This window comes from Monomorium pharaonis, unplaced genomic scaffold (genome assembly GCF_013373865.1).
Source record: "Monomorium pharaonis isolate MP-MQ-018 unplaced genomic scaffold, ASM1337386v2 scaffold_38, whole genome shotgun sequence".
In the NCBI taxonomy this organism is placed as follows: Eukaryota; Metazoa; Arthropoda; class Insecta; order Hymenoptera; family Formicidae; genus Monomorium; species Monomorium pharaonis.
This window is the reverse complement of record NW_023415670.1, coordinates 4,369-28,620: the sequence shown is the minus strand read 5'-3', so window position 1 is coordinate 28,620 and position 24,252 is coordinate 4,369. Positions and strand designations below refer to the sequence as shown.

General features: G+C 35.8%; 3 protein-coding genes across 7 annotated transcripts; 2 read left to right on the top strand and 1 right to left on the bottom strand.

Annotated features, from left to right (window-relative positions):
* Positions 1–41: 41 nt before the first annotated feature.
* On the top strand, positions 42–4,183 carry LOC105830555 (E3 ubiquitin-protein ligase TRIM23-like). 3 transcript variants are annotated; one of them, XM_012669940.3, is made up of 8 exons: positions 42–135; positions 714–910; positions 1,234–1,800; positions 1,877–1,985; positions 2,172–2,545; positions 2,867–3,235; positions 3,308–3,458; positions 3,832–4,183. In XM_012669940.3, exons 2-8 carry the CDS (start codon positions 842–844, stop codon positions 3,858–3,860), a joined length of 1,668 nt encoding a protein of 555 aa, XP_012525394.1. In that variant the 5' UTR covers positions 42–135; positions 714–841; the 3' UTR covers positions 3,861–4,183. The 3 variants fall into 3 exon arrangements, 2 of the variants coding, with proteins under 2 accessions (XP_012525394.1, XP_036150558.1); XR_001138576.3 differs by having other exon boundaries at positions 106–910; positions 3,308–3,573; XM_036294665.1 differs by having other exon boundaries at positions 106–910.
* On the bottom strand, positions 4,176–9,249 carry LOC118644216 (calreticulin-like). The gene is made up of 8 exons (XM_036294666.1): positions 9,065–9,249; positions 7,134–7,238; positions 6,836–7,039; positions 6,311–6,462; positions 5,799–6,065; positions 5,486–5,722; positions 5,193–5,336; positions 4,176–4,964 (listed from the first exon to the last, which is right to left on the bottom strand). The coding sequence occupies exons 1-8, from the start codon at positions 9,147–9,149 to the stop codon at positions 4,947–4,949; spliced, it is 1,212 nt and encodes a 403-aa protein (XP_036150559.1). The 5' UTR covers positions 9,150–9,249; the 3' UTR covers positions 4,176–4,946.
* Positions 9,250–10,198: 949 nt separating this feature from the next.
* On the top strand, positions 10,199–17,258 carry LOC105834504. Of its 3 annotated transcripts, XM_028193872.2 has the most exons (8): positions 10,201–10,309; positions 10,547–11,592; positions 12,042–12,256; positions 12,545–13,041; positions 13,365–13,668; positions 14,264–14,427; positions 15,262–15,396; positions 16,695–17,258. In XM_028193872.2, exons 1-7 carry the CDS (start codon positions 10,217–10,219, stop codon positions 15,301–15,303), a joined length of 2,361 nt encoding a protein of 786 aa, XP_028049673.1. In that variant the 5' UTR covers positions 10,201–10,216; the 3' UTR covers positions 15,304–15,396; positions 16,695–17,258. The 3 variants fall into 3 exon arrangements, with proteins under 3 accessions (XP_036150556.1, XP_028049673.1, XP_036150557.1); XM_036294664.1 differs by lacking the exons at positions 15,262–15,396; positions 16,695–17,258 and having other exon boundaries at positions 12,545–12,759; positions 12,844–13,041; positions 14,264–15,255; XM_036294663.1 differs by lacking the exons at positions 15,262–15,396; positions 16,695–17,258 and having other exon boundaries at positions 10,199–10,309; positions 14,264–15,255.
* Positions 17,259–24,252: the final 6,994 nt, after the last annotated feature.

The following is a 24,252-nucleotide window of genomic DNA, read 5'->3' as shown; positions in this document are numbered from 1 at the left end:
CACGCTTTATATAACCAGTGGGGCTACAGTCGTGGGGGAATGACTGCGCCCTTATTGTCTGCCTTACAATGTTGATTCTTTCTCCTTTTCCTCGCTTATTTCTCATGCGGTGACTGCATTAATTATCTCCAACTAGTAAGGACAATCCTTTGGCTTTTGAACTCGATAAGATTGATAATTATCATAATTATATAAAACAAATTACATTTAAAAGTTAGAGATATCATTCATTATAACTTAATTCCACTATCCATTATAAACCCAACCATTGCCTTAGCAATCTGTTTATTTAGATTTATTATCAGATACTCTACCGTAAACGGAGCGTAAAGTTTTAATTCAAACAACTTATTATTACAAAGGTCATTTCTTTTCTGTGACAAATTAGGGCATGTCGAAAATATATGATTAATATCCTGCAACTGACATCCACACTCACAATCCGGTGAATCTATTAAGCCAAACTTAAATCTTGTTGCGTTGGTATAGGGATATCCAGTAACCAGTCTAGAAAGAATACAAGAAAAAATTCTTGGAAAATTATACTTAGATACATGTCTAATATTCAACTCAGAGAAATTGTTCATAAAATAACTGCCAGTATTAATATTTATTCGATCAAAAAAGTCCTTATCGGCCTGTTTATAATTGCGCACACATACGGTGCCGCTCTGCGCCATTCCGTTAATTCCGTGCCCTTTAATGATTTAAAGCTGCTTTCACGCGCAGAGCCGAGTTTACTGTTTGAAGTTAACCTCCAACGACAATCTTTTCGCGCTCCAATCGCGTAAACTGCGTTCGGATTTTCGAACGAAAGACGAAACGTCGCGATATCTTCGCAATGGACGAGGACACGGATCAACTGAGCAAATACATGAAGCATTCGCTGAAAACGGCACCGAAATCAAACGTAAGAAGCGGTTTATAGATTTGGAAATGATAACTCGTCAAAAAGTGACTTCGATCAAATTCAGATCAATTTGTCGACCAATATCCGTAGTATTTTGTCAAGATGGATCAAATTATTAATTTTCTTATCAATTGAAAAGTTGTGAAAGTTTAGACGACTAATTATGTTAGAAATTTTGTTTTACGTTAGGTTACGTATTTCTGTGAGTTGAATTCATCAACAGTCAAGTTAATCAGAGTTTGATCACAGTTATCCAGTTATTCTGTTTTTTTTTTAAATATTGTATTTAGTTACATTTATAAAATGCGTATAAATATTTGCAGGTGCTGGAGTGTCGAGTTTGCGAGGAGGTTTTTACAGTGGATGGGTTGAAGGTACCACGTTTGTTGCATTGTGGACACACGGTATGTCACTCATGTCTGCTGCGATTGAGAACTTGCATGTCGGAGCAGCAGTTTTTGCTGTGTCCCTTCGATCGACAGCCCACTGCCATAGGTCTCCACGAGAATAGCGTTTACAGTCTGAAGAAGAACTTTGCGCTCATCGAGCTGCTTGAGCGGTTGGAGCAATCCAACAGCCAGAAGACGCTGGTGCTGGAACGCGAGAGACTTCAGTCAAATCTATCATGCGACGAGGATGAGACGCATACCGCAGTTCTCTATTGCACTGTCTGTGCCACGCATTTATGTGAGGCATGTGACACCGCCACACACTCATCTAAGACATTGGGCAAACACAGACGCGTGCCTCTGTCGGAAAAACCACGCGAGAAGCCTCGCTGTCCGATACACACGGCGCACGTAGCTGAGTTCACGTGCACTCAAGAAGGTTGTCACAATTCTTTAATGTGCTACTTGTGTAAAGAGTATGGCAAGCACAGTACACACAAGGTAACATTAATTTATAATCTCTTTTTGCTAGCTGATACGTTTTTGTCAATGTCTTACCTACGTTTAAAATTATTAGCCAGCATTAGTCGAGGAGGAAGCGGAGAATATCAGGAAAACCATTATCGCGGCATTGCAAAAGATGACACAGTTTATGGAAAGCATGAGAGATACTGCACACAAGATAGGTATTTCTCATTTTCTGTTTTTTCTCTAAAATTATATCTAATTTTTACGATTTAGGAAAAAAACAAATGTAATCAAAATAACTTAATTAATAAAAATTATTTTCAACTTCTAAATATTTTTATACAACTTTCCAATTCATATTTTATCATTTTATTTTTTCTCAATTTATATTCTTATATCTTCAGAAATAGTAATCGAAGAATTGGAAGGCTGGGCAATCGAAGACGCGAGAAGGAGGGTACGGTATCATTTTGAGGAATTACGTGCTGTTTTGGCTGAACAAGAAAAAACAGCAATGACGTACATCGAGACAGAGACTCGTGGTAGACTTTGCGCATTGAGACAACAACAAAAGGATCTCACGACCACGAGATCACAAGTGGCTGGGATATGTATCCAATGCGAAAGCATACTCGATTCCGAAGATTGGAAATTGCTGAGCAGCTCAGAGAAGGTCAAGGAAGTGCTGGCGACACTGGAGCAACAGCAGCAGCATTATGCGCAATTAGGACCGGATTTTCTCAGTCCCGAGTCCTCCATTCCCATTATATTTAGCAGGGTTCGTAAATAATTTTCCATTTTGGTGGAATGAATGATATATAATTTATTTTGATTGTTTTTTTTTCTTTTTTTTTAAAGGAAAACTCTTATTTTGAGTAATATGATTTACAAGGCAATATTAGAAAATAATTATGGTAAATTTACATATATTAATCTTGATTTTTAAAGTATTTGAAATTCTTTTAATTTTTTCAATGGAAATCTAGAGAGCAAAATATTAAATTATGCGATTTGCTTTAACATCTTATCTTTTTTTAATTAACAAATTAAATCTAAAATTAATAAATTAGTTCCATTTTAATGCTTTATTTTATGACAGGATAACAGGATACACATTGGAACAAAGATTGACATGCGTGTAGTAATCCTGGGATTAGATGGGGTGGGAAAAACAAGCATTTTATCTGCCATGCGAGGCGTTACGTTATCAAATCCACCAATTCCTACTATTGGTTTCAACGTCGAAAGCTTGGAATACATGAATCTCGTATTTACTCTCTGGGATGTTAGTGGTCATAAAAAGTTCAGGCCACTGTGGAAACATTATTATCATAATACACAAGCCATTATTTTTGTGGTCGACGCTAGCGATAGGTCTCGCTTCGAAGAGGCACGAAAAGAATTATCAAAAATACTTTATGAACAAGAATTAAAGGATGATCTACTTTTAATCTATGCTAATAAACAGGTAAATGTAATGTTTTCACATTTTTATTGTAAAATATTTGCATAAGTCCTAAGTAAACACTTTTTTTTTTAGGACGTTTCTGGTTGTGCTAGTGTAGAGGAACTGGTTGATATATTTGGTTTGCATAAACTTTGTTGTGCGAGAATTTGGCACATTCAAAGCTCATCAGTAGTTACCAATGCCAGCGGTGTGTTGCAAGGTCTCGACTGGCTTTCGACTCAATGTGTGTAGAACTCTCTTTTATAAAATTATTTATATATAGAAAAAGCCGAGAAGATACGTTTCATGCTAATTGGCTTTCTCGCGAGGACGGTATGAAGCAGACTGAAATTAAATAGGTAGATAGAAATCTTGCAATATAAGTATTTGTATGTATAGTCGACGTCGAAAATAATTTATTTTTTAATTAATCCCATATATCCCAATTCTCTATCGGATATGTACCCGGAGAATTACATTAAAAAATAGTATTTCAAACATTTTGACGTCGATCGTATCTTAGTTATCGTCTTACTGTTATTTATAATATAAATCATTTTTATTCGCTCTGTGAGCGATATGTCTACGTAAATGATGAATTTATTATATCACTACAGCTCTGTTAGTTCGTCAATCTACGAGATAAATCTGTTCTATTAAGTCACGCTATACCAAAAAAAAATTCGTAAGTCACAAGATAGTTGTTTCGAAGAAAAATGATGTTTATTTTCCGATATAAAAATGGAGTTACAAGATTAATTATATTCGAACATGATATAATAAAATAGCGTGTATATGCATGTATGTACATATACAGTGGTAATTGGAAGCAATTTGCACAATCGATTCGTACATATTATTACTACTAAATGATGAAAATGGATCAGCAACAGGATTGGGTTTTCGCATTCGATCGAGGTGAGCGCTTGAGGCGCCACGAAAATAAACGCCTGAGCACATCTAGAAAAAGTCTTATTTATTTTATTACACGGTTATTGGACTGCCTCTGATACATAATCATACCAATTATTATCATTCAGTCACATTTGCACACATCTATCATTCTTACGTTTTTTTCGTTCTTATAAGTGGAGCGAGTTTTCTCTTTTTTTGAATCATGCGTACATTGTACGGAAATTGAAGTAATGTATATATTATATATAATATCGAGTTATTTAAATTACATTTCAATTTACTTTTTAATGTATATAAAAACACTTGACAAACAAAAACGGAACAACTTAGAGTCTTTTGTGGAGCTGCGTCGATGGTAGACACGGGATAGACGACTCTCTTCTCGTTTTCCTCTTCTCTACACTTCTTTTTTTCTTTTTTCTATTTTTTTATCCGTTCTTTCGTATTCCATAGCACACACTTCGCAAAAATGTCGATCACTTGATCTCTAAGCATGTAATACTTTAGGATAATAAACTCACTCGAAAGTTTCTGGGCGATTAAGAATGTTTTAGGCGCTGTGGTACCAAGGCCAAAAACACTAGCGAAACGTTGAAAAAACCGGCGAAATTTGGTTTAGAAGCTTAAAACAAAATTTAATGTAATGTTCTCGTGGACAAGGCAGCGGATGACGTAATCGACGTATTATCCTGCTCTTTTACTATTTGTGTCTTTAGATTACAATTTTGTGCCTGTAGGAGGATTCAGTGTATGTCGCGACCATGTAGCTCTTGGAATACAGTCTGTGTGTTTACGTCCACACGCGACACACATTTATTTACAATTCGTCATGATTCTGTAAAAAAAAGAAACAAAACCGTTAATATCATTGAGGCGTACAAAAATTGAAAGGATCTATTAGAAGTGTTTATATTCAGAAACGAGGAATTCCAATTGTTTTCTCGTCAGATATCAAAAGATATCGGAAATATATGAACATCATACGCAGATGTAATTGTAAAATCTTATTAAAGTAAGACGTCATAGATTCACAGAGTCATAGATATATATAGTCGACACTTACTTCGGTATCTGGTTGAGTCTGTTCTTCTTCGTCCACGTCTTCGTCGTCCTCATCATCCTTATTATCTTCGTTTTCCTTAGCCTCCGCATCTCTTCGTTTCCTCTCCTCCTCATCCTGCGCCTCCTTCATCTTCTTCTCACCTTCCTACAATTTGCAGAATAAGCAAAATATCTTTACATATAGTTTATTCTTTAAAATTTATTAAATCTATAATGTGTTATAGAACAATGTCATGAGTTATATATCAGTAAGTAAATGAAAAAAGAAAAAAACTACGATGAGTGAGTGCTTACAAAGGTGGGTTTCCAGACATCTTCTCCAAATTTGCGTGCAAGTTCTGAATCGTCGGTAATCAGAACGTTATCGAAAATGGTACCGGATTTAACTTGCCACAGATCAAAACCGATAGCGCAGATCTCATCGCGCTTGTACAACTCAGGATCGGGCGTGTATTCGGGGTTATCGATCTCAGGATGGATCCATGGTCCTTTGTAATTGGGATTGTCGATTTGTTTCGGTTTCCATTCGCCCTGAGAATTTGCATAATTTTAAAAGCTATGATAAACAAACTGATAAATTTATAAATGTTCGTTTCAGTATACGAACCTTATAATCGGGATTGTCAATCATAGGCGCTTCCCATTCGCCGTCCATCTCGTCATCCCAATCCTCGGGTTTAACCGCTTCAGGATCGGGAATATGCTCAGGCTTGTCCCAATCCTCAGGTTTCTTATCATTGGGATCGTCGATGCTGGGTTTGTCGTCCCAATCTGCGGGCTTGCTCTGAGATGGATCTTTAATTTTTTTTGGAGGTAAGAAGCTCCAATCTGCTTCCAACTCGCCGGATTCAACTTCCTCATTATCAATAAGCACCTAAAAATATTTTTGTTGAAGAACCGAATCGAATAAAATTTCATTAAGTGCAATATTATTGGTGTAACATGTTGATCTTGATTGAAAATATTTAATGAGCGATATCACTAAAATTAACAAACAAGATAATCATTGCTTTACGAGATCCTGTAGCACCTATCCTCCACGGCAATTAGTGAAGACATGTGACTCTAGGCTCGATCACATTTATAATAATTATAATTTTATATGTGACATATATTTACCTTGTAGGTGTTATCAGGTTTGACAATTAAAGTGTACAAATGCGTGTAAATGTCATCCTTACAACGAATATCCTTATTGATTAGAAGATTCTTTCCTTTGTAACTAAAGATGACATGGACCTTTTTGGTTCCAGGTCCACAAATATCCGGTCCTGTATAAAGATAAATATATTGTAGAATTGAAATTGCTAACTAATAATAGAAAGAGGATAAGTATAAATATATGTAATATATATTACATATATTTAATTGTTGTATCATTTCACATATAATCATTTCTAAATTAGCTCACGTCACTTTTATGCAAACAAACAAGATAATATGAGCTTTATCTAAGCTAATTAGTACATAATAAATGTATCTTTTCTGGTACCTGCAATATGTAATAATTATATCGCAGGGCATAATGAAAGAATATTTATTTCCGAGTTCCTGTAGCACTAATTATACATTGGTATGACCAGTGACTCTTAGGCTCGGGATCACTAACTTATTATCGTTAATAATTTTGATAAGACAACTTACCAAACATAATCTGATATGGGCTTTCACCATGCATATCTTTCTGATCGAGAGAACAGTCAAATACTTTAACATATCCACCACCACAGTCAATATTTTGTTCATGCTTCACAGTAAATTGAATAACAAGGGTCTTATCCTTATTACTAAATGGAGTAAATTTTCTACTGAGAGCATAAAACCTTGCGTCTTGTGATGTCTGGATACCTGATAAAAATTTGAATATAGAGAATTGTTATACATAAGTGATCTTTTCATTCCACAACAAATAATCTATGTCTTTCCTTTCTTTGATATATACCTTTATCATTATCTTCATCATTCCAGAATTTTCCATGGCTTAAAACAAATTTCCCGAATTCTTTGCCAGGATGTTCGGAATAGATCCAATTCTTTTCCCATGAATCTGAAATATCAACAGTTCTTTTGTGAAACAAATATATACATATAACAGTATATAACAATTGTTATATCTCATTAGTTATACATATACATTCAATTTATTAAAAATAGATATATTATTATATATATTTAATGTATGTTTTATTGTATGTCTCATTTATTAATAAGTCATGCGTAAAAAACTTTTATGTCATAACAATTATTAATTAAAAAAATTCTATTAAAAGTTTTATTTTGACAAAAATATTTTTATACGGGTTGTAAAATATTTTTCGATTTTCGTGTAAAACTAACAATTGTTTATATTTTCTAGAATTTCAATAATTGGAATAATAATAAATACAAAAAGTAGCAATGTTCACAGATAATTTCTACCACGAACAAGAGGATGAGGAACGATGTGAGGAACGAGAACCAGTTAAAAATTAAGAAGGCGACGATATAACTGTACCGGCAGTCGGGAAGCGCAAAGATATAACACTACTGTCTCTCGCCGGTGCATTTTAGCGATACTTCAACACGCAAGAGACAAGCTAATTGTCGCGCTTCTATTGTCACCGGTAAACATAAGGTATCTGTTTCCTTTGCATTTATTTTCTTCTCACTTCATCCACGTTTGCTCGCAAAAAATCAAGCTATAAGAAAGAGAACCAAAATCTATTATACTTCTCTTCATACTTTGAAACGAGACGGACTTAAAGAAAGACGAAGTGCGCGGCAGGAGGGATGATTCTCGCACGCTTATAGGACCCTGAATTTAACGGGATAATGTACGCACAGACGAGAAGATCCGTTCGCCGATTACTTTCCATAGTCAAAGTGAGGCAGACTCGGCGCGGAGGCTTCGCACGAGACAGAGATGGAGCGACAGGGAAAGAGAAAGACCGAAAAACGGAATGGAGGCGCAGGAAAACGGAAAGATACATGGTGACGCAAACGGACCTGTAGAGTTCGCTTTCGCCCGGTCATCGCCGAGCGTCTCGCCATGGATCAGAGATCGAACTCTCGGTTTCCGCGGAGCTTCGATCCGCCGCACATAATCGCACCATCCGATTCCGCCGGAGTTGAGCGCACAGATCGACGGATCGATCTGTGCGGCGTCATGTCGACGGCGGAGGTGGCGGCGGAGGTGGCGGTGGCGGTGGCGGCGGCGGCGGCGACGGCGACGGCGACGGCGACGGCGACAACGACAACGACAACAACGACAACGGCAGCGGCGGCGGCGACGACGACTGCCGCGCGAGAGAGAGAGACTACTTCCAACTGCGTGTCGTCCGCTCGGAGTTCAAAGCCTTGATGCTTCTCTCGCTCTCGTCCGTCTACTCCTTTCTCCCTCTTTCCGGTGCGCCAAGGCACATATGGCTGATGCGGCTTGAAATGCGGAAACACGACGTGTCACGATGCGGTCCTCAAAAATTTTCATCGCGTTAACTGTCGTAAAATATATGTACTTCGCGATCGGGCGAAATAAATATGGACAGGCCGCCGAACGACGTCGGCCGGTGACCGTTGAACAGAGCGCGGTAGGGCGTGCGGTTATCGAGGAGAGGCGCCGTCGTGTCGCGTCCACGTCCTCTTCTACGGCAGGAACGTTATCCTGCCATCGTCTTCATTTTCGCGTGATGTTCTCTTAGTCGGAAGATGTGGGAAAACGCACGCGGCGAATAAACGAGGGTGTGGTTCGCGACGGTCGAGAGATCGCTCCGAACTCTGTACTCCGATTCGCAACGGTCTTCGTGGCAAAGGGAGAAGTCGTCGTCGTCGTCACGGCCGCCACGGTTCTTCGCGACCGGGCCGAGCCGGGTCGGAAAATTAATAGAGTTTACTCACCGTCGTTAAACTTCTCCTCCAAATACACCTCCGCTGTCGCCGCGGCGACTGCTAGGAGTACGACGAACGCGCAGGAGGATCGCATTTTCGGACGCCGATACGACGACGTGAGTCCGAGGAAACCGACGACGACGCAAAGGCACCTACCGCCACGACGAACTGGCCGATAATGCCCGTTCCGCGACGTGGTTGGTGAGTTTAGCGGCCGCCGAGGCAGACAGATGGAGGACGCCGATTGGTGGAGACGCGACGGCCAATCAGCGCCGACCACGCTTAACCAGCGATGCGGCGCCGCACCGTGGCATTTGTTGGCGTGCCGTTCGCTACGCCACGCCGCGCCACATGTACCTTTACGTCATATGCCGGACCGATTTATCGCAGCCCGCTTATCTGTTGTCGATATGGCAGTGCGACGTGCAGTCTTTAGAGTTTCAGACGAGTCATGGCCGCCGAATCTGAGCGGGAATAGCGGTGTAGCGAAAACCGTCGGTTGGCAGGATGTGCGCGCGTTTGAAACAATCTCGCGATGTATTCCCAGTAAAGGAATTAAGGAAAGTGATCTTTCTTTACGTTGGATATTTCGTGCGACATTTATACGTATGTACATACAATTGAGTATAAAGTTCGGTTGGCTCGTCAAAAGTGGGAGTTGATCGCCTTTCGTCCCTTTTCAAATTCGGCTTTTAATATTTTCGACTGATACAAAATCCAACAAAGCTTGAAACACACGCCATACTTTTATCAATAAATATATTTACATTCCTTGTAAAAGTACAACTAGACGATCGTTAATTATCAAAACTTAATTGACTCGCATCTCGAAAGCGCGATATAAAAACTGTTCGTTATAAAATATGTATATCGATCTTTATGTACATACATTTCACATTTAATGAATCTAATGGCTAATATGGCCATCTCGATGGCCATCGACATCAAGCTTGATATATCAGGCTGTTTCCTTGGCAACGAGAAAACAAACTTGTCATGGCGAGAACAAATAGAATGACTTATCGTGACTCACTTCAAAATCAAGGCACTCTTCGCTCATTATTTCGCGAATAATTGAAATTTACAAGTGTTACAGTTACACACGCACAAGCAGTTAGCTAAATTTAGCGACTGACACTCGGATCTAAAAAAGGAAGGAAAATGCTCTCCTCAAAAGCTAATGCGGCGCTGGCACGTCTGAAGGAGATCGAGGAAAAATACAAGCTAAAGCGCAAGGAGCAGAAATGGAAAGAGGTAAACATTCCGAAAAAGAAAAGAAAAAAAAGTCAACGGAAATATTCCATAGTAAAATTATTTAAATTGTAATGCAGTTCAACTGCTAATTGTATATGATATATATATAATTTTTATTTTTACGTGTAACTTGTTCTCATCATTTAATCCTAATATTTTAAAGATATTTCGATTATAGTTACATTATTTTTCAATAAGTGGCAATGTTGCGACATTAACCTAATTTTGCAATTATAGGACGCAGACAGCTCAATAAGCAGCGTCTCGATAGTTTCCTTAGAGAATTTCTTGACAAAATCGAAGGAATCGCCGACGAAAGTTGCAAAACCCAAGCTTGATATAAAAATGCCGGACACTCGATTTGAGGGAGACACAGAGGAATCGAAACTTTCGTCGGGGAGTGAGAAAACGACGCCGAGCAAAACGAGTGTAAATTCTGCCAAAGATGCCACAGATGTCGACCTTGATGCCGCGATTCCATTAGATGATAAATCATCGCGTTCTGTAGGAAAGCAAGAAAGTCTTATCTCGGGCACAATGACGATTCTGGAGACCAGTTTGGTTGAAAGCGTGCTCGATGACTCGATGACTCCATCAAAATTACTCTCGTACTCGAAAACGTTGCAGCGAAACTCTTTCACGATCAGCGACAGATCTTCCGGCCACGAAGACAGAAGAAAAATGGCCATGAGGTCCGCAGGAAGTAGAGAATCCGGCAAATCATCTGAAATCTCAAGGGGGAAAGCGCAATCTGACAATTCATCAATCGCGGAACAATTGAGATTTTCCAGAAAATCGAACGAGAAGATTTCCAGAATGCATCTCGACCAGAAAAAATGCGACCAGATTGAGGATAAAGCGACCATGGAAAAGTTGAAAGAGGAGGATTCTAAAATTCGAGACCACTCGAATGATATGGGATCTTCGCGCGACGATAGCATTGTCGAGGAGTCGATCGACACGATGGAGAATGGCAGTGAAATTATTTCGGAACTTTCCCACGCCGAGAAAAACTCTACAGCTAAAATTGAAGATTACAAAGGCTCTAAAGATCTAACACATGAAAACATTTCCATAATAATTTCAAACAGCTCGAAAGGTCTAATGACTGAAAATGGGTATGTAAACGACACCTTCGAGGATATTTCCAGCTCAACAATTCGATCGCAGTGGGAGGAAATGATTAATGAAAAAAATGAAGTGGTTGATGGAGTGAAGTCTAGGGTGAAGAAAATCAATATTTCAGAATATGGGTCTTATCAGGACAATGCTAAGAAACACAGGTAATTTAATATATTAATATTAATATGTTAAATTAATATATTATTTCACAATTGTATTTTTCTAAAGAAATATATATTTTTTATAAATATATTTTAAATTTACGATTATACATTGAATTTTATTATTTTAATAATCTGAAAATAATAATTAATGTTTATTTATGAGATTTTAATAATTTTAATTTATTTCTAAGTTAAAATTAAAATTTAAATGTAAATGATGTAAATTTGCAAGTATAATTGATTCTCGAAACATTGTAACAGAGATAAGATAGTGTTTTAACTTAGCGATAAAAAAGATCAGATAGCTCAAGGCATACGCCGTGATCATTATCAGTGATTTATTATCACGAGCATAAAAAGCAAAGTGGCAAAGTGTTGATATACTTGAAACGATGAACTTTTATCAATTTAAAAATAATTTTGTGGAATACTTTATTCGATTGCAGAGACGGATCAATTATCGCACTTAATGTGACGCCAAAACTAAGTTTAATCAAGATTGATTCAGGATCATCGAACTACGTCAGTGAAAGCATCATCACGAATCTAAATGACGTGACTGTACATTCGATGAAATTGTGCCAATCTTTCGACTCAAGGAACCAAAAAAGACATTATCAGCATCGAAAGGCATTGTTTCGAAACGAGAATGTTTCAAACGGTAAAATGAATAAACTGTTATAAATAATTGGCAGGATCAGAATTGGAGTTGCTCCAACAAAATGTCAAAATATTAGGAAATCTATTTCAAAATATTATTTCACGAAACATTATATTTTTCAATTTCTACAAATACAATATAATTTTACAAATAAAATATAATTTTTTTATGATTTGTAATCTTAAATATGCATTAAAATATGTAACTTTTTCTTACTTTAAGAGCTTTTAAATATATTGCCGTGATGATGATAAAGTGATAATGCGATCGGTATGGCAAATCTTTCAGTCGTAAATTTCAATAAGAACACATCGGATTCTTCGGAGTCGTCGACCGACGACGTGACGAAGATGAATGAGAAAAAAAAATCTTCAGGGATGACTACTGTCCGGCAAGAAAGCGGCCGGAATGAGTACGGGGGAGCATCGAACAGAGCGAGAGAACGTGCAGTGATAGATGTTACCGAATTGCCGGTAGCGAATGACAAGAACTGGATTGAGTCGGTAAAATCTAATTTGTCGTTAGAGGATAACGGGAAGAAAAGGCAAGAGGTTTCCGAAAAGAGCTTGAATCAAGAAATTTCACAGGACGTCGAATATATACTGAGAAAATCGCACAAAAACCTGGCCAAGAAACACACAAACTCGAAAACCGCGACGGAAGTGTCGGAAAGCTCCTACGATAATAAAACCGTGTTCGAACTCCACAATGCACTGAAAACAAGAAAAGTGACGAGAAGAGAAGAAAACGAAAGTTGCCGTTGTTCGAAAGAAAAAAACAAAGTGGTATTATATTCTATATTTTTTATTCATCTAATACCGCAGTAGCCTCTGTCTTTTTTGACATTAAATCTTTCTCTTCTTTTACATAATTGATGTTAGATTTCTGTAGAAACTATCCGAAATTATTTTTCTATTATCCTAAATCTTCGAGATCATTTTCAGATTATTTCGCGATTACTAAATCCAGTTTGAGAATAATAATATATTAATACTTTATTATTTAAATCTCCATTTAACTTTTGCAACGTCGAAAAATTACGCAAAAGTTACATAACGTATTTTGGCAAGAAAAGTAGCTATTTCATGATTTCTAATAATGTTTTCAGTCTAATTATAATTGTCATAAACATAATACTAAGAGGAAGAAGAAAGGAGTGAGAACAACGAATTCAAAGTCAATCGAAACTCGCAATGGCAAGGAAAGTTGTAAGGAAGACAAAGCTTTGAACTTTAATGGGAAACAAACACGCGGACTTCAAAAGCGGATTGTCGAACTGAGATTGCAAGAAGAACGGGAAGACCTCCAAAAGTATCTACACAAATTGAAGGACTTAAGACTAGAATCGGGCTCTACTCGGAGCTATTTCAAACCTTTGGAATTCCCAAAGCTCGCAGAATTTACGCAGCCTGGTAATTAACAAATTTAAGCAAAGATATCTTAATGTATTTTTATAATTAACATCTTTAATAATCTTTATAAATATTGATCGATAATTATCGATTATTATCACCTGCTTTTTAGTTTTGGCAAAAAATTTCCTTGTTTTATTTCTCGTGGATAAGTGTGTAGATTGACAATTATTATACCGTCTATGTATTTATCATTAATTAAGGATTCTTTTCTTTAATTACAAATTTTATTTTGTATATTTTTTCCTTTTTGATTCATTTCGCGATTTATGTCATTTTAATGAATACGCCCGAAGTGGTGAGTCGTGCTACGGCGAATGCGCAACAATTGCGACTCTAGCATTGAATAGAAGGAATCCGCATTGTATCGAAACAATGAGAACGTAGACCGATCGCGGTTGAGTCGTATGCCGAATGCATTAAATTCATTTCGCATTTAAATAGAGGCATTATGTACAAATGCATTCAAATGTATTCAAAATATATTTCAAATATCAATATATTTTGAAATATATTTTACGCGTAGATATTTATCCTCGGTTTATTCACGCGTATATTGAAAGCATGGAATATCTTTTTTCAAACATTTTTTCAGACTTAAACAACTTGGAGTCGAAGCCGAACGATCAGTATCGTGAGAGAGTTTTGGCGATTAGGCGTTGGTTGAAAGATCAATATGTCTTGTATCGTGACTACTGTACTATGGCGCAAGCGATCAATGCCCACTACGTTCCCACAACGTTGGACGATGCCAAAAAGGTTGGGAGCTTTCTTTTCTGTTCGATGTCATTTGTCATCATATATAAGAACATTACTAAGCAACTTTGCTAGTTGCATAACGCAATAAGATGAGCTGCACAATGACAAATACAATGCTCAAGAATAAAGAATTATTGTTATATATTGAGAAAATGTTTACAATTGGAAATCATATATTGCCATTGTATTGAGGAAAAGTTTATTTCTTTATCAATTAAAGCTGAAATAGTATTATTTTTTATAAGTGTAGTAGCAATTATTTTTTTATTGCATTATATAACAAAAAATTGTACTACTATCAAGCTTTATTAAAAACATTATTATAAATGGAATGTCGTAGGACTTTATTAAAAAGTCTGTTTCATGAATGGGATAAACTTAGAACATTTATTACGTCGTCTCACGTCGTCTACGTCATAAATCGATGTTAACGTGTAAATAGCGTGATAAAAGCATTGCATATTCTTTGACGTAACGACATTTAAAACGAGTAGGTAATGACGTTTACGAGAAAGCTGCGTCACGACATTCTCTCAGGGCTTTTTGCATATCGATTTTACGTAATAAGATTATTAAAGGAAGAAGGGTCGGGAAAACTCTTTCACGAACCAAGGAAGCGTCTAGGCTGTGTATGTTAACCCGCAAATAGGTAGGCGAGAAAACATGTTATGACGATGAGGACAATGGGGACGCAATAAGGAACCGAACAAGGAAATGAAAGCTTAATAGCACGACGGATAACCAGGGACGCAAACTACCAAAACAGTTTTTCGCTTGTCTCTCGGATAAGCCTTTGGACAAAAGTTTCTCAAACGCGATAAATCTTTTTTGCAGACGATACGTGAGCTACGGAAAACGACGATTAAAACTAGGTGACGTCGATACATTCACCTGAAACGCATAGATGTCCTGCACGCGACTTGTTGAAGCTGTCTACGATCTAACGTTAGACTTGGATTCTTTGAAATAGTGAGTAATTTATTCTTTTTTTCATTAAATGATTAAAATCTTCGATAAACCCATTAAATTTTATCAACAAGTGAAAATATTATACACAATTTCTTTATTAAAAACATTCTATAATTCTTTCATTTTAAATTTAATTTTAAATTTTCCTATCTTTAAAATCCCGAATATTTAAACTACATTAAATATTTTTATTTTTTATACTGTAAATAGAAAGGATGTTAAACTTGTGCGTAATTATTTCGAATATAATGTGGAAAATCGTGTAACGCAAATTATATAATTAAACTTTTCCTAAGTTAACAATGAGCGTTAATTTTTCCATATTGTATCAGTCGCGAAATAAATGTGCATATTTAAAGAACACGTGCTATAGCTTTAATAACGTAATTTTACTTGAAATTGGAAAATTTTTTAATTAAACTTTTTGCACGATAGGATCTGTATCAGATAGCAGTTTTCTTAATGAAATCAAGACCGAGATTTCTCCTTTATGCAATTACTAAGTTGGCTGTGCAATATATTTGCGCTTCCGGTGTGTTGTGCGAGTGTGTTGTAAAACTTTGTGAAAATCATTCGCACATCACTCGTTCCTGCGCGAATTGCAGAATTAAATAAAATTGCGACGCGAGGAGATAAGAAAAGAGATATTAAAAGATAACGGGGATGATTCACATTCATAAATTTATTTACTTCTTGTTTATTTTTACATTACGAAGACTTGAGCTATGTAAGTAAATTTTGAGATAAATTACAAGGATGTATCACAGACGCTGCAAAGTAAATTGATATTGGAATTGTGTTAATATTTATATATTTTAAATAAACTATATACATATGAAAGTTATGTGAATGGTATTGTATTTTTATTTAATAACAAATTTGTTATTAAAAATTGCTTTTAAAAAATAATGATAAAAATATTATTTTTTAAAATAAGTATTTTAAATAATGAAAATGGTTTAGATAAAATTTAATTGAGATTCTTAGTTATTCTTTAAATAGATAAACAAATTTTGTTTATTTAAAACAACCAATGTCTGCATCGCAATAAAATTTTGCATAAAGTCATTTTGAATACTTATATTTTTTTTAACACAGATTTTTGTTAATATATTTTAAATTAGATTTCCATTAGAACACGTTGTTACTTCTTATTGATAATTTTTGATCCAGGTTCAAAATTGCAGCCAAATTCTTTGTATTACTTTTGAATGCAATATAAAACAATCCGTAATTTTTTTCAATTTGAAAATGTGCGTCATACAGTCTCAAATAAAGCACGTATTATTTTTACACAGGTGGACAGAGGATACTTTTGCTTCGGCGCTGTTATTGGGCGAACTTGACGCTGCGCGTGTCGTCCGTACGAAGGTGCGCGCGGGACTCCGTTACGGCCGGCGCAGCGGGGCGGAGGTGCGACGCGGCGCGCTTTCATTGACGCGCGCCGTGCATCTCCTGTGCAGTCTCATAGCAGCTTCGCTACCGTCAAGACGCGACTAGTGCCGTCTCGGACTCACCAACGCTCACCTCCGCGTTTTCGCGTGCGGCCAGGCGCGGTCTTCCGCATTCGCGTGGTGCAGCAATTTCTCTCTGCGTCGGCGGCGAAGAACGGCAGGAGCGAGTAGACACCAGGGAGCGCCGGCTCTTCCGGTAAGTTGCTCGATTTACGATAATTTGATGGACGGTGGGCGAAGTAGGGGCGTGTGAAGAGTGACTCGAGGTAGTACGCCGGGCATTTGATAATCGAACGCAATATTGCGGGTGGATGAGTTAAATAAAACGTTATCAGAATTCATTGAGCATCATTCTTCAATTTTCAACATTGAATACCATGCTTGAGATTATAAGATTCTTGTGGCAAATTCGAATTTTGTTTGAACAATACAGCATTGTCGACCTGAAGTTGTTTTAAAGCGAAATCTCACCTGAAGCTGGTCGAAGAGAGTAAAATAAACGTTACACTGACAAAAAGATGCTTAAAAATTTTTTGTGAGATAGAAATTTCTTTCACTGAAATAAATCTTTATTTAAATACAGTGAAATAAGATTTTATTTTTAGCAAATAAATCAATTGATAAAAAAGCAAGATATATTTTATAGAAATTTATATTCCATTACAATTACATTTTAAATAATAAATATCAATGAGGACGTCACAGGTAACATTTATTTCTGAATATTTTGATTTCTTTTTTGCGGTGTAATAGATAAAGATTCTAGCAATGTTCCTTTGCTATATCGACGCACAATTAAAATTCTCATCTTTCGAATTGTTTGCAATAAAAATCTATTCAAGCATTTAAATTCGACGGTTTATTAAAAAATTATTATACTTTTGATATTATTAAAACTCCTGCAATGTTCGGAATAAGAATGAATGTAGAAGAAAATTTCCGATTTATAATGTAATTCGCCCCCGCCTCATTCACTCGTCGCAATACGTATGTATGTCAAAGTGCAATAAATAATTGTTGAGTTTCACGATTATAACTTTCTTTACATAAGTCTCGTATAAGTCTTTTATCGAGATTACAATGTCAATTGAGGTACAATGAAATGAAAAGCAGCATGAATATATACGCCGATTTTATGGAAATTCACGTGACTGCTTGAATGTTAAAGAGCGAACTTCAATTAGCGCGATGTTACTTGCGGGCCTAATGAAATTTTCTATCGATCGAAGTCAGAGAGGGCAATTGCGATTATCCGAGAGAGAAGGGAAGATTATCGACGAGAATTGCAAATGTGCCTGTGCCGGGTGAATAACGCGGTGAGGTGTGCGGAAACGTCGCGTTTAGACTCGGTCGAGGAAAGCGTTCCTGACTCGTGTGCTGAACTTTACTTTCATAAGCGACACGATTTGATATTTTTTACGTATCTTCAATACGTATGGAGAAAGAAAGTGGCCAAGATAGATGTTTACGACGTTTAAGAACCAAACAAAGTTTTAAGAATACAAATGCTACATTGCAAGAAACTCGAAAGCCTTGAAAGCCTACATTGCCGAAACTGCACAATTTTTATAATTTATATAAAATTTATATATATAGAATTTTTTAAAATTATAGATAATTATTTTTATTATTACGAAATGCTTTGCTCAATTACGAGGGTGATGTTAACACTCACACCGGAGCAATGGGTAATAGATAAGTGTTTAAATAATAATCAAAGATCACTTTCGTGCTTGCAGCCAAATGTTGGACGTGTCGAAATTTTAATATCAGTCTCTGATTTTTGTCTTTACTTGAACGTAAATCTGAAGCGAAAACGTGACTCGCGATGGGCATAGGTTCACCAAATCGGAGCACTCTCACTTAGAGCCGTGACAGCCGCGACCAGCGGCGATTGTCTCTCGAGGTCTCGACACACGAGGATATATATCCTTGGACGAGTGAATCGAGGCTGATGGTGCTCGCGGGATATAGTGTTATCGATGCACACGATTTGTCAGCTATTCCGAGGTCAACGTGACGTCGATCATAAAGAGGTTTAAGATCGCACGTATAGAGCCGTTTTCTAATATCCGTTTCTATAGAGGCGACCTTAATGCGAGGCCTTTCTCCACTGAGATCCTGAAGAACGCAAATCCGCAGTTCGAAATCGAAACTCGATGCCCGAGACTGAATTTCATGCATATGCTGCATACGAATAATTATACTGAATTGCATTTATACTTTGTTCGAATAATCGAGTCGACAGATGACATGACATGAAATTTGGCCGAATATTTCAAATGTTAAAATACTTTAAAGTTTTGTATATGAATTACACGATTTGATTTAGTTAATTTATTTTTATTTAAAAAATAATTGCTTTCTATTTCACTTTTTAAAAGCCTTCCATACTTATAGTTTTATTTCCTTCTTTAAAATAACTACTTTGTGAGATCTTTAATGAATTATAAGAATGCGACGTGAACCTGCTGGCTGTCGCTGTTAGGTTGACTCGCGTGGGACCTTTGACCTACAAAAAGTATGGTAAAGCATGTTTGACCAATCTCTACGAAATTTTTTTTGCTGCCCGTTGTATGTTGATTTGCTCCGTGAGAGCCAAAAATGGTTGTCCGTATGATCTTTTACTGAAAAAGTAACGTTAATCAGCGTTAACTTAATTCGTGTTCGACACAATCATATGGCAATAATATAACACTAACTTTAATTGGTAACAATAAATCAATTTAACATTATTATTTATTGTGGGTCTAATATTTAGACTTAATCAAACGTTACCATTAATTTTAAAAAATTATAATTAGGAATTTCAAGTTGACGCATTAAAAAATCATTTTTTAAGCGAATTATTAGTAATTACAGTATTTTCTGTTATACCTTATCATAATATAGAATTGAATTATGTAATATAGATAATGTTAAATTAATATATGTCCATTAATCAATAATTGTGTGACTTCTCTCTGTTAATTGCAATAAAGTTTATTCTCTGACATCTAGTGCATTTTTGCACAGAAAATTGTCTCAGATATGAGATTATTTTTATTTTCTTGAAGTTTCTGAAACACGTGGCATTTTAGAAAAACAAACTACGACGCACTGATCATTTTTATCGAGTATTAATTGTCATAGCTAGCCACATTCATTGACCCCGTAATAATGAATGCCCTTTGCAAAAGGTTGCGCGGTTGGGTCAGAGATAAAATTCAGCCGCATATTATTAATCTTCGCGATATCGTTAATTATCGAGACGCCCTCGCGCGCTTTGCCTTTGTCCATCGCAACTATTGATCGTTCGGCATACTCCTTGACCTTCAATAAACTTTACCCTAGAGGGACTTTACACATGGTCGTGTAAAAGAAAAAAAAGCGACATTTTTATTTGCGTCGCATCCTCGACCCTTCGATGCAACGCTCGATTGATCGACGCGTGCAGTGTATTTATAAACGTGTTCCTCAATGAAATTGAGGAAATACACCGCTCAATGATTATGATGTGGGTATATATGTGTGCCCACGCCTATTTAGAACTATTTTTTCTGAAAATGAAATTATGTCATCTTATGTCTTTTTCCTTTATACTTTTATAAATATAACTATTCTGCATAATAACATATGTAGATTTAATTAAAGAAACACTATTATACCATTTAGTCGCTGAATGAAGTAAAATCTATCTCATAAAATCTTATTAAAAGTATTTACTTATAATACGCATCTATTGCAAGATATCAATAATTTTCACAAGTAATTATTATCAAATTAGAAATAATATTCGTCTTTTTCTTTCAGTATTTCTAAAATATAAATTTATCTTGTGTTTTGCTTTTTTTAAAAAATAAGTGATTTGGATAAGATTTAGAGAATTAAATCGATCATGATTAATAAATGACGCCATCGTACGCTTGCATAATTTTCCAAGAACTGCATCTCATTCAACCTCTATCTTCTTCGCAATTGATGAATTACGCCTCTCGTTTCGTCATTGGGAAAATCTTGCTTATGGAGCAGAATCCTATCGTCTTGTCCTCGCGTTTCCACGTCGCAAAGCGAAGTCCTGAATAAGAGCGCCGGCTCGATGCATCGAGGATCCATTGTCTTCCTACGTTCCTATGCTCGCCCTTCTGTTTCCTTTCTGCTCTCTTTTTTTTCACGTGTAGAAATCGGTACGCGCGAAAACAAAGAATGCCCTGAAAGAGAAAGACTTATCGGATATAAAAGGAAAGAAAGTCTAAATTTCTTTGAAGGCAAGGTCTTAAATATAAAATTTAATTGTATGTAGAACGTTTCTCAATTTAGTTAAAAATTTGTTAAAGAAGAAATTTAGAAAATAAGCTATACAAAAAGACCTGAAAGTATTTTAACAAATTAATTTACGAAAAATTCTGCAATAATTATTGATATATTTTTATTTTTACCTGACTCTGTAACTCATTAATAGTAAAATGCTTTAATTATAATTATTATTTGATGAAATATTATTATTTGAAATATAACATACTATATATTGAATATTTTTATCTACGAAGATATTCATTAACAATTTTTATTTTTATGTTTTTATTTAATTATGTTTTTTATTTTATATCATCTTTTTTTTCTTTCTTTTCTCTCTCTCTCTCTTTCTCTCTCTCTTTCTCTCTTTCTGTTTCTGAATGATGTGTCTCTATTAAAGTAACTGTTCGTCACTTTATGGCCTTGATGCAAACGAGTTTTTTCTGAATATTTTGCAACTACGAAGCAATATCGTTTGCAATCACAAATGTGGCTTCTCTCTTCCCGCTTCCAGCGAAGCCAGCCGGATATTGGCACGATCGAAATAGTGAGTCATCGTATTTCGTGTGGGGTGCGTTTACGGGGGTGCGTATAATATCATTGACGACATTAATCAATCCCTGGAGATTGCAACTGTCCGGTGTAAACGATCTCTCGTCATTCGAAACTCGATCAATACATTGATGACGAATTAAAATAACTATTTTCACGTTTTTTTCTAATTAGGAACATATAATATTTATCTAATTGTCACTGAATAATTATAAAAGATTATTACATTTAGAATTATTACTTGGTATTTAAAAATAATAATTAAGCATCTCTATCTTTCTATGTCATCTGAAGTTAAACTTAATTTATGATACTTGCTCGAACGCGAATATATTTTAAATACACGGAAAAAAATTTCTTTGATGCAACAGAATTATGGTTGTGACCGAAATTTTCTGTTCCGTGGGAAACCATACGAAAATGGTTGCAGCAACAAAAATATTTTTGTGGGATATTTCTGTCGCTAAGACAATTGTTTCGGTTATCTCAAATAACAGATTGATAACAGAAATTTTCGGTTTCTCCAATCGAAAATATTTGTTGATGAAAACAGTTATTTCAATATTAATGCAAATAAGATAACAGTATTTATGTTACTGCAACCGAACCGAACTAATTGAAAATTCTGATTGTTATAACCGAGTTACTTTTTCTGTGATAATTGAATCTTTTGTTGTGGTAAACACATTAATAACAGAAATTTTCGGTTTTTCCAACCGAAAGCATTTGTTGCATGTGAACGACATTTCAGTTAATGCAGATAAGCTTCATGTTACTTTAACTGAACTAAGTCAACTGCAAATTTTTAGTTGTTACAGCTGACTTATTTTTTCCGTGTATATTAAAAATTAACAAAAATTGAAATATTTAACTGTTATCGTAACGATTGAAATCGCGAAGATAGCTAACTCAGAAGGGAATATTACGACTGGAACGACTCAAGTCTGAAACTCTGAAACGCAACCGAACGGGACAGTTGAAACATTCGCTGGAAGCAGACGACGAGATCGTTTTGTTTTTCCGGCGGACTCGACGGTCCTTTCTACTTCGGTGAAGAGTTTGCCTAAAAATACGACACGGTTTGTTGAGAGAAATAGAATTCCCTTCATTCTCCGTCTCTTCCGATTCGCTAATTGAAATAATCATCGATTGCTTAAATCATTAGGAGTTTCACAAATTTTATTTATACGTGACACATTGAATATAATAATCTTTTATAATACAAAAAATAATAATTCGATGAAACATTGTAAAATTATTAGCATAATTTGTTTTAATACGAAATATATTGAACGTATACATTATTTAGTATTATAGTTTTTTAAATTTCTAAATTCTTAAGAAAAACTGATGATTAGTTTTATCGATCGGACAAGTCTTGTAAAAATAAATTTCCAAAATAAATCTCCCTTTCTTTTATTCTGGGAATCGGTATTTGAATTTACTAAAGTGCCATTTATTGAGGTCTTGCTAGTGGTTGAAACGAACCAGGAGAGAAAAAGAGCTTCAAGAAATAGAAGGAAACATAATGAGAGAGAAGGCGCGAACGGACAGTAGAGAACGAAGAAAAGGAAGGAGTTGGAATAAGCGACAGCCATAGCTGAGAGTGACTAAACAGGGATCACGATGGTCGATGACGCCGAGACGAAGCTGCGGCTACGGCTGCGGCTCGTGAGAGCGTTGTTCGTTCTTTAACCGTCTACTCCTCCGTTGTGCATTGCGAGCCAACATGGAGGGCATACGAAGCGCATAGGAAATCGTGCACTTTCTCCCGATTATAGATTCTCCAATGAATTTTGAACCAATTTTTCATCGCTGAAAATTTTATGAAAACCTTATAATTGCGAATGCCATTAATTAATTGGAAATTCAAAGACAATGAAAATAATTAATCAGAAAGATAATTAATTGAGACATTAACAGGAGCCAAATTCTGTACCTCTAAAGACAAAAAATATATTATTTATATAATAATATATTATTTTCGGAATGTACAAAGACGTGATATTTATCATAATTATTAAATTTATTTTCCGTGTTTAAAATTTTTCTCAAATTTTTAACAAAAAGAAAGATGATCTTATAATACTTTCACTTTACAAGCTTTTTATTTATCCTTCTTAATAAGATCGATACTTAGAATTAGTGCTTTCATAAACGATGTAAACGAAAGTAAACATCACTGCGTCACGAGAATCTTAAAATTATAGCCGCATCCCGGCATGTGATCAACTCTATATCAAAAAGACATAAATTGTTACGCGTAATGAGCGCATTTGTTATTTCTATTTGCCGTGCGAGAGACGAAAGGAAATGAACGTGCCGAGTGCGAAAGGCAGAACGAAGTTTCCGGAAGAAATGCGAATTTCTTCGTTCGATAATTTTATTCTGATGTAAATTGTATACTAGCTTTTCCCTAATTACGCACATTATTGCATCGTTTCACGATTTTTATTCGCACAGCTCAGTTATTATCTTGATTGAATTTCGCACACTTTATCACTTCGCGTTTCAGTTCGTCGCGATTCAACGCGTACATCATTCCAAATAACTTGACAATTAGCCTAATTAAAGG

Coding starts and splice junctions, on each gene's coding strand:
- LOC105830555 (XM_012669940.3), top strand. CDS start 842: ATGGACGAGGACACGGATCAACTGAGCAAATACATGAAGCATTCGCTG. Junction 1,986..2,171: donor AGATACTGCACACAAGATAG/GTATTTCTCATT, acceptor TTATATCTTCAG/AAATAGTAATCGAAGAATTG. Junction 3,459..3,831: donor CGACTGGCTTTCGACTCAAT/GTGTGTAGAACT, acceptor ATATCACTACAG/CTCTGTTAGTTCGTCAATCT.
- LOC118644216 (XM_036294666.1), bottom strand. CDS start 9,149: ATGCGATCCTCCTGCGCGTTCGTCGTACTCCTAGCAGTCGCCGCGGCG. Junction 7,239..9,064: donor GGAGGAGAAGTTTAACGACG/GTGAGTAAACTC, acceptor TTGATATTTCAG/ATTCATGGGAAAAGAATTGG. Junction 6,463..6,835: donor CCCATATCAGATTATGTTTG/GTAAGTTGTCTT, acceptor ATCTTTATACAG/GACCGGATATTTGTGGACCT.
- LOC105834504 (XM_036294663.1), top strand. CDS start 10,217: ATGCTCTCCTCAAAAGCTAATGCGGCGCTGGCACGTCTGAAGGAGATC. Junction 11,593..12,041: donor GACAATGCTAAGAAACACAG/GTAATTTAATAT, acceptor ATTCGATTGCAG/AGACGGATCAATTATCGCAC. Junction 13,669..14,263: donor CGCAGAATTTACGCAGCCTG/GTAATTAACAAA, acceptor ACATTTTTTCAG/ACTTAAACAACTTGGAGTCG.